The sequence below is a fragment of the Mandrillus leucophaeus genome, unplaced genomic scaffold (genome assembly GCF_000951045.1).
Source record: "Mandrillus leucophaeus isolate KB7577 unplaced genomic scaffold, Mleu.le_1.0 Scaffold311, whole genome shotgun sequence".
Taxonomy (NCBI): Eukaryota; Metazoa; Chordata; class Mammalia; order Primates; family Cercopithecidae; genus Mandrillus; species Mandrillus leucophaeus.
In genome coordinates, this window is record NW_012103266.1 from 3,045,960 (window position 1) to 3,062,042 (window position 16,083).

Below are 16,083 nucleotides of genomic sequence, written 5' to 3' on the forward strand. Positions count from 1 at the left end.
AATGTTGTGAAGATGCAATGAGATGGTGTATATATGACACCTAGAACAGCGCCAAGCAAATAATAGGTACTCAAGAAATGTTAAAGTCCTCCATTTTTTCTGTATTTTTCTTTCTTTCTTTCTTTCTTTCTTTTTTTTGAGACAGAGTTTCACTCTTGTTGCCCAGTCTGGAGTGCAACGGTGCCATCTTGGCTCACTGTAACCTCCACCTCCCAGGTTCAAGTAATTCTCCTGCCTCAGCCTCTCAAGTAGCTGGGATTACAGGTGCACCACCATGCCCGGCTGATTTTTTGTATTTTTAGTAGAGATGGGGTTTCACTATGTTGGCCAGGCTGGTCTCGAACTCCTGACCTCAGGTGATCCACCCGCCTTGGCCTCCCAAACTGTTGGGATTACAGGCGTGACCCACCATGCCCAGCCCATTCTTTCTTCATTGCCAGTTTCAACTCAACATTTTTAGGCAATGACCCCAAGCAACAGGCACAAAGATGTCATTTGCGTGGTAAGTGAGCATAAAAGAGAGAACAGGCCTACCTATGTATAACCTTTCTTCTGTGGTTATTGTGGGCAGCATGTTGTGGGTAGTGCGACTTAACAACCAACTCTGCTATAGAAGGCACCTCTTGAACCTCCCCTTACTCCTGAATCCAAATATGCATCTGCATTCTCCACTTTCACTGTTTCCTTTTAATGTTCTCTCAGCCATGGACCTCTCCTCAAAAGCCAGGGTCCTTGGTGAGCAGAATAAATAAATGGTGAGAAAAACCAGAGGAAAATATAATTTTCCTAGCGATACCTCCATTTTCTACAATAGTTAAGAAATATTATTTGCTTTTTCTCAGTTCATTTCCAAACTAATTCTCACACCCTTGGAATGCTCTAATACCAATACTGCCACTTGCGAAGAGTATGTCATTCGGGCTCCTCTATACGGCATTAAGATGAGGCTTCCTCAGTAAATAATATATGTGGAAGCTTCTCTGAGCTAGAACAAGCATACCTCTTTTGTGCATAGCAACTCCCATGACCTAGAAGTGCTTCCTGCAGTTATGTTCCTAAGCTGAATATTTCACATGCTTTGGAGCTGAGAGCCAAGAGCCCCGTCTCTTGCATGGTTGTTTTTATTTTTATTTTTTTTCTTAACACAGTCTTGAAATCTTCATTATCTCCAAATATTCTATCCATGTTTGCTACTAAATGTACATGTAGTAGTGCTATTGCCCAATATGATTTCTGAATGGATTAATGATAAAATCCATTTTATATTTCCATGTACACAACTCACAGGATTCTTAAAGTATCTCAATCGTAGCATACCAATAGGTAAAGAAATCACTTTGCTATGAATCATATCTGAAGGACTGTGATCCCATATAGGAACGTGTAAATAATCAAGGGTTTAGGTAAATGATATAAATACATTTGCACAAGCCTGAATGCATAAACTTCATACATGCAAAGATAGAAAAATATAAGTGTTACATGAGTTATTTGCAATTATGTCTTAAAACACTCAGGGTATTTCTGAGTGTTCAAGTTAATGAAGTTCTTGAAAATATGGATTAATTTAAATATACTAAAATTATGTATTACATATATGTATGTGTGTGTGTATGCGTGTACACATGCGCTATATATGGCTAATAACTGGCAAAAAACATGGCTACCCTAGTGGCTTTTGTCTTTATATAATAGTCACTCCAATAATGACTAGTATACATTTTAAAAACACATTCACAGGATAGAGATCATATCTTAGACTGCTTTTGTATCCCGCTTAATGCCTGGCAGAATGTTCTGCACAACACAGTAAGCATACAGTCTTGAATGAAAGCTAGAAATATTCATTGTAGACTATGTATCTGTTCTTCCCAAGTCTATATTTTCTTTCCAGGTATATATATGGTTAACCATCATGAAATCGGTATTAAGGGGCAAATAGCATAAATTTTATGAGAAAGCCTTAGGCAGAAATAAAAGAGGACCGGACAAAATGAATATCATGTTTCCACTAGAAACTTTTACTCCTTGATTATCTTAAAAAGTCATGTTGTACATTCACCCAATCCTGTTTAAAACAGCACTCAGGCCATTTATGTAGCTGATCTTGGATTAGCCCTTGTTGCACAGGAATGATTTACCACTGCAGAAAAGAAGAAATAAAGAGAAATATTATTTGAAATGTATGAATAAAAAACCATAATGCACCTAGAACACTGAATAAGACAAAAGCATAAATAACTCATTTATAATATTGATTTATGATTGTGCTACTGTAACTTGAAATGAGAGTCTCAACAAATTAGGCTATAAATAACACACAAATCTCATATTTATTTCATTAGTTATCATGCAGGTCATGATAAACGTGTCACAAAATAAAGGAATGAACTGGGTACTGCCAGCACTCCATCTCAAGCTGCATTCTTGCTTGTTTCTTTGGAAAGTTGTAAGTTAATGAATAGATGCTACTTTCTATGATACAGATGTCCTTCACTACTCGAATCTATTGAATTCAGCAATGAATACATATTCATGAATGTGCACTCTTCTCAAAACAGGGATTTAGATAGTCTACTCCATTAAACATAAGTTTATTTTTTCTTCCAGGTGTCAGCTAGGAAATCAACATTTTGGTCAGTGGCCTTTTCATAATGTTTGTCCTAATGGATGCCACCTGGAAATAAAATCAACTGATATTTAGTAGAGTATATTTTCCAAATTTCCATTCTAGGAAGAGTATTATTCTAGGAAGAAGTAATTAATTCTAACTATTAGAAATTAACATAGATTTATAAATACAACTGTAGCTGAATCTGGTGCTAACTAAAACAAGAGTTAAACAAAACTATATAATTCACTTTTTATTATACATTCACATTCTATTGATGATGATAATAATTAGAGCCTATGCTATCATCAACTTGATGTTTTCATAGCTATACTGTTTTATCTTGGTCATCCTACCATGGTTTCTATGTATCTGATGAGGTCAACTGTGTTCTGTGTCAGTCTGTTCCAGTTACCTGTGTTTTGATTTAGTGACTTGCCACATTGATATAATGTTTTACAATCATCTAAATGGTGAATACATATTAACTAATGTTTTAGTGTTAAATGTTCACACAAAACCTAATAAACAGTGCACCTCCAAACTTTCTTGGCTTCCTTTACAAGTAATACACAGTTTTTGTTTTTTTTTTTTTAAAAAAAAGACCTTTCAAATATTCTAGTCATGCTCAATCAATAAATACACCAAAATCAAACTTAAATAATAGGTTTTCTAGCTATAAAACAATACACGCTTGACAATATGGAAGAAATACAGGAAATAATTTTGTCAAATTTTGTTAAGCCAAGAAGAATGGGAAACGGGGCGGTAAAGGCCATATGTATGCCAGATTCATATAGTGGTTTCTGTTCTTGATGTTGAGATCAATAAACATCTGAGCACCTTCTATGTTTCCATCACAGCGGTAAGATACTGTGGCTAATGAATATGATGCAAGTCCTTAACTCCTTAAAGACTAATGTACTTTGGACAACCATTCTATCCTATTCATCCTAAGTGACCACAATGATTACTAAGAGCAGCAGTCATGCTCATAGGTGATGGTGGCCAAAGGCTGACATTCGGAACATTACAATGGGCTAATATTCTACTCTCTTGCAAGAGCTGTCTCTTCTATGGACAATATGATGGCAGAAGGGATGCAATGTGGAAAAATCCTAAGTAGAAAAATTTTACTTCTGTTTATTTTTTTAAAAAGTATTCCCCTGACAGCTTGGTCTGATTGACAGCTCTTACAGACTGACCTAATGAACCTTCAGCCTGGGAGCCTTCACACATTGCCTGATAAGCAGTGAACTCAAGTTTTACTGTAGCCATCATCTCCTGAGCCCCAGTGATCTGACTAAAGTGGCATGGCCTCCAAATACAACTGTGAACATTTATTGCAGGCCAATCCCAGCAGGAACGTTGTCAAACTGATTTTTCAGCTTTTATAGTCTCTCTGCAAATCAGCCCAAATCACATTGCTCCAGGTTTAGAGTAAGCATCTAATTGTGTATCCCTATGGCCTCTGCTAAGATTTTGCAAAGGTGTTAAATTATGGTATATGAAAACATCACAGAGCCACAAGTGTATATGCAAATTATCTGCTTATTCCCCTACAGAGTGTGAAAAATATTTTAAAGTTTTTTTTATAAAACTACTGTTCATCTTATAGCTATTCTATTTGTCTGTTTCTTCCTTACCCATTAGGGTCAGTTTGTAAATGTATACCAGGGAAGATGAGACAAAAGGCTGGGGCAGGAATGATTCAGGATCGTGATTAACACCAAAGAAAATGTCCTATACAAAGGGAATCTGCAAGTCACATTTAGAGGATTCTTCTACATTGTTTATGTTAGGTCTTAAAGTATAATTCCTCAGGAAAAATGCAGAAACCAGGATACTAGTCTACTACAGAGAAGGAAGACTTCGTGCATTTATTTCAAATCTTTGTAAAACAACATCAAAAAGAAATTAGTCTAACTATGACTAGTTTTCTAGAAACAAGAAGTGACTTACTCTGGAATTAAATGAGCATCGTGGGACTGTAATGCATGGAAGCTGTAGTTAACATTTTGAACTTCTGAAACCACTTTCATGGTGGACCTTTCCTATTTCATATTCTCAAATTAAATAAAACATTTGTTGCTCTAAATTTGGGATAAAAGGGTGTGTTCATCAGATTATACTACTTATATAGAATTTGAATTTAGCTTTAAATTGTCCTTCATTCCTCTTTGAAACTAGAATGATGAATCTGGACAGACTAATCTTTTGCAAAAAGTAACCACAGAAATGAAGATACTGCAATCCATAGAAAAAGAAAAAATATATACAATATTTTTCACTTCTTACCTAAAGCATATTTAATCAAATGTCTTTGAATTTGTCAGCAATACATATAAACATACCTATACACACATACTCTCTCTCTCTCTCTCAAGCTACTAAGCTACCAAAATAAAGATAGCTTCTAAATGCCAACATAAAACCAGGCAAACACCAATGGATTTGGTAAATCTATTTTGCTGAACCTCAACTACCCCCTCTGGGGCTTTGGCCTGTACTTGCAGCATTACTTTTGCATAACTATGGTAAAACAGCTGCAAGAGCAACAACAAAAACAAAGATTAATTCACTCGGCTGGTTCAGGGGGAGATTTGTGGCAAGGTGTTCTTCCTCTAAAAGCTCTAAATCCATCTAGTTTCCAATGTGTTCTAAGCATTTCAATCCATATTTTTTTCTATGTGGGCATAAGAAGAGAAGTATACTGACATATTTAGATCCTGGGTCACAGTAGGTGAAACAGATGTGAGACAAAATTCCGCTTTTTTAATACTTCAGTAAAGAGTCCCATCAAATTGTTTCTTAAGTCTCAAACGCCTAACTATAGATTTAACTGGGTATTTGTATCTTGTATACTTTTTAAAATCTTTGATTCTGTACATAATGTGAATGATTTTTTAAACAACCTACATACGTTGGTAAGATCTGTCCTCTTCAAGGTAGTTATTTTAGGAGCTACAGAATTAAGTAATGATTCTATCATTGGCAAAAAACATTTGTGAAGTCCTTCTTCGGGATATCTTTACAGTAGGCCTCACAGCCTTTTAAATAGTTTTGATGACAGCAAGTCTTTGACATTTAATAGATTTGAGTTTTAGAAAACAAATATTTCAGAGCCAAATTAATAAGTAACCTGGGTAACTAAGCTGTGCAATACTAAAGTTTGATTAAACACTAGATGTAACTGAAGAAATGATACTGAATTTCTTCTCTAGCTCAAATTCAAGGTACTGCAGAACATTCATTTGGATAAATAAATTCTGGTTGGGGCCAAGTGTGGTGGCTCTTGCTTGTAATCCCAGCACTTTGGGAGGCCAAGGTGAGTGGATCACCTGAGGTCAGGAGTTTGAGACCAGCCTGACCAACATGGTGAAACCCCGTATTTACTAAAAATACAAAATTATCCAGGCATGGTGATGCATGCCTGTAATCCCAGCTACTTGGGAGGCTGAGGCAGGAGAATCGTTTGAACCCAGGAGGCGGAGGTTGCAGTGAGCTGAGATTGCGCCATTGTACTCCAGCCTGGGCAACAAGAGCAAAACTTCACCTCAAAACAAACGAACGAAAAAAATTCTGGTTGGTTTGGTAACAAAAGCAACATACAATCATCCCCGGGTATCCATGAGAAATTGGTTCCAGAACTTCCTTTGGAAACCAAAAAATTAGCAGATGCTCAAGTCCCTTATCTAAGACGGCATAGTATTTGTATATCACCTATGCACATCCTCCTGTATACTTTAAATCATCTCTTGACAACTTAAAATACCTAATAAAATGTTAATGCTATGTAAAAGTTGTTACATTGTATTGTTTAGGGGACATGGAAAAAGTCTGTGCATGTTTAGTACAGATGCAATTTTAAAAAATATTTTCGATATGCCTTTCATTGAATCCATGAATGTAGAATCTATGGATATGAAATGGCAATTGTATTCAGTAAAATACAGATAAATGCATAAATGTTTGTGTGTGTGTATGTGTGTGAATTCTAAAGCAAGACAAGATAGTTCATTTTACAGATTAGGAAATAGAGGGCCTGAAGTTAGTGTAGTCGTAGTAAAGTCCCTGGTATATAGTGAAGTGCTTAAAAAATATTTATGTAGCTAACGTGATGATCTATGGAGAAATAAACACTATACTTTAAAACTCTGTTAGAGTGCTAGGATTATAGGTGTAGCAAACATCTGTCTATTTGCCAGCCCTTCCCGTACATTTCTCAGAGAATCTGCTCTTTCATCCAGTCCCTGGAAAAGGTGACAGTCCTATGCACCATGTGATCTTATCTCTGCTCTGGCTGATTGGCCACAGACTGAACACCTGACTTAAGGGAAACAAATTCACAGGCTAGCTGGGTCAGTCAGATTCTGTCACAAGAATCTGAACTTGGAGAGACCCATGTCACATAAAGATAGGCACTTGAAGTAAGCATCATACTGTATCATAGCTGTGGCAGTCACGTTCAAAGGAAACCAATGCGTGATCTCGGCTCACTGCAAGCTCCGTCTCCTGGGTTCACGCCATTCTCCTGCCTCAGCCTCCTGATTAGCTGGGACTACAGGTGTGTGCCACCACACCCAGCTGATTTTTTTTTTTTTTTGTATTTTTAGTAGAGATGGGGTTTCACCATGTTAGCCAGGATGGTCTCGATCTCCTGACCTTGTGATCTGCCCACCTCAGCCTCCCAAAGTGCTAGGATTACAGGTGTGAGCCACCACGCCTGGCCCAAGAGCAACTTGTATTTCTAACTTTTCCATTTTAGTTCCAGCCTAAGACACTCATGGTCTCACTGTTGTTTCCTATCCTTGGATGTCCACAAGGTTGCTTATCACATCCTTAAATACATACCCCTTCACTCAAGCTACCTTGTGTAGATTTCTATTCCATACAACAAAGCAGTGCCTATGACAATGTGGTAATGGACCTGATTCCTCCTTTTAGTTTGTCAATTAAAAAAATTAGAAAAATAATTTTTAAACTGTTCATGGAATGGCTGAATGCCCAGGGAGATTAAGTGATTCACTCCAAGTCATTCACACAGTGATGTGTCAAGCATTAGAAACCAGATCTCCTAACTCATCACACACCCTGGAGTTACATAACCTTGGAAATGTTACTTAACCTCTCCTTGACTCAGTTTCCCCCACTATAACAGGGAATATAGTCATAGTACTTAACCTCTCTAATAGGATTTTTGTGAGGATTAAATTTGTTATTATGTAATACAAATAGTAGAGGCCAGGAGCAGTGGCTCACGCCTGCAATCCCAGCATTTCGGAGGCCGAGGAGGGCGGATCACCTGAGGTCAGAAGTTTGAGATCGACCTGGCCAACATGGTGAAACCCTGTCTCTACTAAAAATACAAAAATTAGCCAGGTGTGGTAGTATACGCCTATAGTCCCAGCTACTTGAGGGGCTGAGGCAGGAGAATCGCTTGAACCCAGAAGGCAGAGGTTGCAGTGAGCCGAGATCGCCCCATTGCACTCCAGCTTGGTGACAGAGTGAGACTCAGTCTCCAAAAAAAAAAAAAAAAAAAAAAATGTAATAGCTGATTGAAGCAGGGAAGGAACCTGACCTACAGGGGAACCATCCTAGGCTTGTCAAAGACTTGGGCCTTGTGCAAAAAACAAACAAACAAAAAAACAAACAAACACAGGGGGAAAAAAAAAGATTCAAATAACATTCCTGTCACAGGAACACAGAATTGGGACCCAAGAATCATTGTCAGGAGGAAGAAGAAGCAGTTAGATGAGGATAAGTAGTCTCGTTTCAAGCACTAAAGGGCCCAGGAACTCATGCTGTGAAGGACCGCAGAGTCACCTTGAAAGGACAGCAAAGATCCCATTTCCAGGGCTCCAGGTCTAGGTATATAATACACCCTGCCCTGAATTCCCTTGAGCCTTTCTGTATCTGTTCAATGAACACCCAGTTTAAGTAGCTTTTTGTTCCTTGTAATCAGAAGAGACTCAATTAAGTAAAATGCTTATTAATAGTATCTTAACTTTTTCTACAAAAATTAAAAGCAATCACACACACAAACAGCATAGAACGGAGGTCCCAGATGCTTCCTATTTCAAACTTTTTTTTTTTTTTTTTTTTTTTTTAAGTGTTCTCACACTCTGTTGCAGCATGGTCATCACAATACTCTCATTTCTCTCTTTCTGGGTAAAAAGTGCGTTATCACCATGTTATCATCAGGAACTAGATGGCACAGGTCTTAAGAATGAGTAATTAATCATTCTATATCCATTTAGCATCATAGGATTCATTTTGTTTAACATGATAGATAATAGCTTAAGCCTACATTCTTCCAATTAAAATGTGAAAATGTTCTTTACAAAGGTCTTCTACCCTTACAAAGCTAAGCAAACTCTACAGCATATTCTATAATTAGCACTCTGAAAATATTTTTTAAAGCAACAAACCAGCAACCTGAGCACAAACCAAGACTACTGCAAATTGTAAACAACTTCAGATGATTTACAGCAAAAGAATTCGACAAAGCTTCCTTCATGTCAGGATATAAACAGTCCTTAGTGCTATTTAGTTAAATGATAATTATAAAACCCACTGAACTGAATGAGAATTTGGATTGTCAGACAAATGTTTGTAAGGGGTTAATTAATTCATATGAACTACACAGCTCAGCTGAAAATGGGCTCATTATTCTAAACCACCAATTTTGTCTGCTTCTTGTATAGTCCTGCTTTCTCCATCAGATTTATCCTGTTGCACCCCCACCCACAGTAACGAATGTCAGGAGATAGAAATATTTTAAAGGAAATGTGAGCTACAGGCATTTTGCAAGAGTACATCAGGGGTACAAAGATGTCTGCTGGAACACTGAAATGGGAAGATCATTTATTAGTGCACCATGGTTCATAACATCCCAAAGGGTTCAATATTTTCATTACGCATATAAACATAACCCCTCTTCCTTTTCAAATGCCTCATTACAGCTAAGCCTGGAGCTTTTTTCTTAAAAAGCTTTCCTCTGAAATTATTAATAATTTGAAGTTCCCTACAGGCCAAGGATATTATTACAGTCAAAATGCATCAATATGTATATATACTTATATACTCTCTTTTATGCTATTTTAAATAACAAAGTATTTAGTGGAAACAGTAAAGAATTTATAAGCTATATACAGAAAAGCCTAGAGGAAGATGGCAATATCCCAGACTCCAAGGAAACAGCTCTTGAAGCTTATTAGGTGGGTGTAGGAGACTGTAATAGGATTATGAGTTTTGGTTTAGCCTGTCCATCATTTCAAAATCCCCATAACTAAAGGGAATATCTTCATAGGGGTCTGAGTTTAATATTGAAGCTGCTTTATTTAATTCTTCCTATTTTATAATGCTGAGTGCTAATTAGTTCCATCCACTTTCTTCAGGCTTGTCAATAAGGCAACTTGGAAGCCAAGAACCTGCTGAATTATGGATTAACCAGTTCTGTAACAGCGTGTTCAAGCAACCTAGTTAGCTACTCCAAAATGTAATGTTATTATGGGCACAGGAAAGCATAAAATACTATTTTGTTATGTTCTGCTTGAAAGAAAAAAAATAACTCCCTACCAGTGAACTGTTTATTTCTGATGCATTAATGAACATTTCAGATATGTAAAACTAAAATAACATTTACTGTTGTGTGTGTTAAACATAGCCTATTAAATTCACAATAGCCATAATAATATTTACTACCAAAAAAAAAAAAAAGAAAAAGACAAACTAGTCTTAGAATTTGGAGTACAGAAAAGAAAAATCTTAAAGGCAGAAAGACTGAGAGACTGACATGAGTTCCCTCATCTACCTTCACTTTCATTGAACCTGCATCCCAATCTCCCTGGGCCTTCCCATCACTTTCTTAACTCTTGCCATTTCAATTGACTCCTTTCTGGTGCAGCTAGATGCTAGAATCGGCCCTGTAGGGTCATACATTCTGGAATTAGAAGTAATGTTAGAGATAAACTGATGTAGCTCTCTTATTTCATAAGTGAATTAACTGAGATCCAAAGGTCAAGTGAACTATTCGAGGTCATACAAGCTAGTTGATAGTAAAGTTAAAAAATGAATCCAAGTCTCCTGATTCCTTGTTCAATGCTCCTTCACTTCTACTTACCATCGTAACTATCCCATTCAACCATGTCCAAACTCATTGCCCTCACTAGGCTGCTGAGCTATCCCCTCCACCAGGCATAATTTTTTTTAGCCACAAGGAATTCAGCCATGATCAAGCACTGACAAAACGCAACTTAGCTATGTCTACTGTGTGCTCCGTGGTTTGACTCCCCAAGTGTCCCCAAATCTCCCCTGCCTCCACAGGCTTCCAATTCTGCCTTCCTTTCTTCATTTCTAAATGATTAGCTTGATTTCTACCTTGTCAAAATGAATCTATCTCCCAGGAGTTTAATCATCTGCCTTCGCCTAGAAACCAATTGTTTTCTATTCTGCTCCTCTTTGTGGTAGAGACAACTCTCCTTTTCTCCCCTCCTGAAGATTGATTTATTTATTAAGGCATTTATTGAAATACATGTATTCCCTTCCTTACTGGCAACTTCAGTCTCTCCTTTTTTACTGCTGCCTTTTCTTTAAACTCTTTTAAACTATTCTTTAAACTATTTTAAACTAATAAAAATCATAATAGCAGTAATAATAACCAGCTAGTACATACAAAGTATTTATTATTGAGACAGCCAGGTGGGAAGGGGTCCCTGGAGAAACTCTAAACAGCCCACTGAGGTGGAGCCTCGTTAAGTTTACATTGAGGAGGAGACTGGCCCCTCCTCTTCCTGTGTGGAAGCTGGGATTCCAACATCCTGCTCTAGCAGGGACTCTGGCCTTGCGAGAGTCCCTGTTTCCCCCTTTTCTTCCTTTTCACCGAACAAAACCCTGTCTTACTCAAGATTCAAACTGTCTGCGAGCCTAAATTTTTGTGGCTGGGGGACAAAGAACTCTGTCTTTAGCGGAACTGAGGAAAAGTTTTCCAACATTTTGTGCTAGGGACCATTTTAGGTACTTAGAAAGTATTAACTTCATTAATCCTCATAATAACCCATGAGGTAGGTATAACTATTATCCTCATTTTACAGATAAGGAAACTGATACATAGGTTAAATAACTTGCCCAAGATACACAACTAGGAAGTGGTAGTGCCAGGATTTGAACCCAGAGAGCTTAGCTCCAGATGCTGTGCTCTTAACCATCATGCTGCCTCTTTAATATATGTCATATCCATACCATCACTTATGAGCTCTAATACACTGAGCAAGTTACTTCTCAGAGACTCAGTTTCCCGATATATAAAATTAAAATAATATTGCTAATTTTGTAGGATTGATATGAGGATTATGTGAACTAGAGAATATACATAACCCATCATGCCTGGCATATATAAACATCCAATAAATGACAATGTTATCATGATGAGATTAATAACCACCAAATTTGGCTTTTATCAACAAAATGTTCCAAGGAAGTACTCCCAGAGGGAGATAGCTCTATTATGTATTTAAGAAATTCTTACAAAACCCTGTTCTAAACACAATGTTAACTCATATAGTTCTCAAAACCACCACGAGGAAAATCCTACTATCATTTCCATTTTACATGTGAGAACATTGAGGCAGAAAGGTAATACACTGCCTCAAGGTCACAAAGCTAGTAAGTGGCAGAGTCAAGATTTAGACCCACACAGTCTAACTCCATAGTTTTTGGTATAACTATAGCACTAAGCGAGACTCTCAACTCTCCTTAGCCCAGTGGACTAAGACAAGCATCTTTACAACATGGCAGCTAGCTTGAGAGTAAACTTGAGACGCCCACGGCATGGAAGAATAGCATAGATGCATATAGTCACAGTAAGTTTAAAAAGGTGTTTTCTACTGTAGTGTTCCCCAAACTTGTCAGCTGAAGAGGATTATCTAGAGATTAAAAGAAAAAACAAAAACAGAATCCTTGGCCCCCTCCCATACCTACTAGGCCAGACTCTGGGAATGGAGATTAGTAGAAGTTAATAGAGGACCAAATTAGAATCACATAGGAAGCGTTTTCAAAATCCCCACGACCAGGACCTATCCATGGAGACTCTGCTTCAGCACATCCATGTTGGTTCCTAGACCTCACTTGTTACCTTTAGAGGATTCTAGAGAGACAACAACTTACTGAAAACTGACAGAGAGAAGTATTTATCATCCCTTCATTATATGAAATATACCTACATATAATCAAATAGTTGATGAGGGGGCATTTTTGTTTTTTAAGAAGTCGTCAAACTAATTAAAGGAGGAATAATAGAATAGTACTCTTTTGAACTAATGGACCTAGAGAATCATCAGCGGCTGCTAATATAACAAAAAGAGTCAACCACCCATCATGTGCTCCCATGTAAAACCTCACAACACCAACAACAATAAGGACGTCTGGACAAAAAGGTAAAACCTGAATCTGATCAAGCCTTAGAGTGGCTTGGTTTATCTAACTATAAATTTATAGAAAATATATGGAGTAGGGGGACAGGCAAAGAAACAGGTAAATAACACTAATGCGATGCAATAAACAAAATATAAACTCAATCAGACAAATGACCTGGTTGCTTCAACAATAACAAGTGGGCTGGGCATGGTGGCTCACACCTGTAATCCTAACACTTTGGGAGGTCAAGGTGAGAGAATCGCTTGAGCTCAGGATTTTGGAAAGAGAGAAAGAGAGAAAGAGAGAGAGAAAGAGAGAAAGAGAGAAAGGAAGGAAGGAAGGAAAGAAGGAAGGAAGGAAGGAAGGAAGGAAGGAAGGAAGGAAGGAAGGAAGGAAGGAAGGAAAAAAAAGACCTCTGAAAATTACAAGAAAAAAAGAGAAACAGATGAAAAGGTGGAGCAGTCAGCCTCCAAGATGATCCTCCCCAATTATCCCAATCCCTTGGTATTCACACTCTGGTGTAATTCCCTCCCACATGGTTTCTGGGTTGGTTTTTGTGATTGGTAGAATATGACACAAGTATTGTTATATCGCTTCCAAGACTAGGATACAGAATGCTCTGTGGTTTCCTCTTTGCTTTCTCTCTTAGATCACTCACTCTTGGGGAGGCCAGCTGCCATGTTGTAAAGGTGCTTGTCTTAGTCCATTTGGGCTACTATAACAAAATACCCAATGGTATTTATTGCTCACAGTTCTTGGGGCTGGGACGTTTAATATCAAGGCACCAGTAAATTCGGTATCTGATAAGGGCTCGTTCTCTGTTTCATAGAGGCACTTTCTCGGTGTCCTCATATGGTTGAAGGAGCAAACATGCTTCCTTGAACTTCTTTTATAAGGGTAATCACTTTCCAAAGGCCTCACCTTTTAATACTACCACATTGGAGACTATGTTTCAAAATATGTATTTTGCGAGGACAAAACATTCAGACCATAGCAACAGTCAAGAAGCTCTATAGAGAGGCCAGTATAGTGGAGAAGTGAGCTTGGAGTAGATCTTCTAGCCTCAGTCAGGCCCAGAGACAATGGACTACCATCTCATGACAGACACTGAAACCATCACTCAGCTAAACTGCTCCCAAATTCCTGACCCACAGAAACTATGAGATAATAAACATTTGTAGTTTTAAACTACTACGTTTTAAAGGTAACTTGGTAAGCAGCAATTGATAACTAATTGATAATTAACACAAGGGGGATTCCATTGTTAAAAAGAGATTTAACAGAACCATAATAATGAATCAACTTTGTTTAGTTCCCAATTCAAACTAACCAAAAAGAGTAGATAATCGGCTGGGCGTGGTGGCTCACACCTGTAATCTCAGCACTTTGGGAGAGGGGCGGATCATTTGAGCTCAGGAGTTGGAGATCAGTCTGGCCAACATGGTGAAACCCCAACTCTACTAAAAATACAGTAATTAGCCAGGCGTGGTGGTGGGTGCCTGTAATCCCAGCTACTCGGGAGGCTTTGGCAGAAGGATTGCCTGAACCCAGGAGGCAGAGGTTGCAGTGAGCCGAGATAGTGCCACTGCACTCCAGCCTGAGTGACAGAGCAAGACTCCGTCTCAAAAACAAAAAACGAAACAAAAAAACCAAAGCAAATAATCAGGGAAATGTAAACACTAAATAGATATTTGTTATTAAGAATTATTTTTCTTAGTAAGATATGATAATAGTATTTGGTTATATTAGAAATAATCATCTTTTATGGATGCTTATAGAAACATTTACAGATGAAAAAAATATAATGTCTGAGATCTGTTTCAAAATATCCAAGAGTAGCAGTATGGAGAAAACAAAATTGATCAAGAATTGATCATTGTGGAAGCTGGGTTCATGTTTGTTTGTTTTTTTTATATTATTGTATTTTGTTTATACTTGAAAATTTCAAAATAAAGAGTGAATAAGTAAAGAGAAAAAAAAAAACCATTGACTGACTATTAAGGCTCCACATCAGATGAAGCAATTCCAACCAAGCCACCCAATTAGGAGAGGCACAGTCCCAATAGCCAAATAGGGCTCATCTATGGGTATTAGTGCCTGCAAATTCATACATGGTACACACATACTGTTATATACATATCCTTATCTCTTACTTCTTTGGTGTGTCCATGTCTTTTCTCCTCAGCTAGACATAGGATAGTAACTTAGGGACATACACTGTTTATTTATTGTTTGGTTTATCATTGAGGATTGCTTTTAAGTTCAAGGAGGACATGAGCATTTCTGTAGGAAGAAGTCAATTTAAAGAAAGACATTAAGAAGGAAAGCAGCATGATTCTGAAGGAGGTAAGAGGAATGAGATTAGGAGCACAAAGTTTGCCTCAGGAAGTGACACTGAGGGAAATGAAGGGAACTTGGAGAAGATGGTCATTTACTAAGACTGTCAGGTGCGAGTTTCAGTTTGAGGGACTACAGAGAATAGAGAAAATCTGGAAGAATAGCCAAGGCATATGATTCAGTGAACAGTGAACAAGGAGACTGCTAAGGAGTGATGAAGATGCAACTAAAGCTACAAACATACTTCAAACATATAAAATAAAGGTAGTATTTAAGATTCTTCCCCAAGGGCAGTGAATTTATTTTTACTATATTTGGTTTTGTTGTTGTATTTCATTATTACGTTTAAGGGGAGAGGAATGAGTAACAATAACTGTGCTTCAATTGTAACACTACTAACAGGGAGATATTCTAAATACATTATTCTTTATGGTGTATATGTTTTCACAGGAAACTTTCCCAATAGCTTGAATAATTTATGATTTGATTTTAATATTTTGCAATCATTTGGAAGTATGTAAATATTTATTCTCTTATTTCGTCAAAGTCTGAAAAAAGCAAGGATCAACAGCAAACGAGTAAACAATGAACAAAAGCAACATCAAAAGTAGAAACGTCACATTTGAGGAAAAAAGATAAATTTTAACCTATAACTGGGCCATTTACAAAAGAATAATCAGATAAATATTTGTTTCCATGGCCATCTGAGAATAATGCCT

At 37.5% G+C, this 16,083-nt stretch overlaps 1 protein-coding gene across 4 annotated transcripts in view; it reads right to left on the bottom strand.

Moving 5' to 3' along the window:
* Positions 1-16,083, bottom strand: part of DIAPH2 (diaphanous-related formin 2) — a 964,164-nt gene that overhangs the window by 130,177 nt on the left and 817,904 nt on the right. For 2 of the 4 annotated variants that reach the window (XM_011987566.1, XM_011987564.1), the window contains one exon: positions 2,001-2,143. The exons of the other annotated variants lie outside the window; for them this stretch is intronic. In XM_011987566.1, the coding sequence (XP_011842956.1) occupies positions 2,094-2,143 (50 nt within the window). In that variant the 3' untranslated portion in view covers positions 2,001-2,093. Of the gene's footprint in view, positions 1-2,000; positions 2,144-16,083 lie in introns of those variants that run through there. 4 annotated transcript variants of the gene reach the window in all.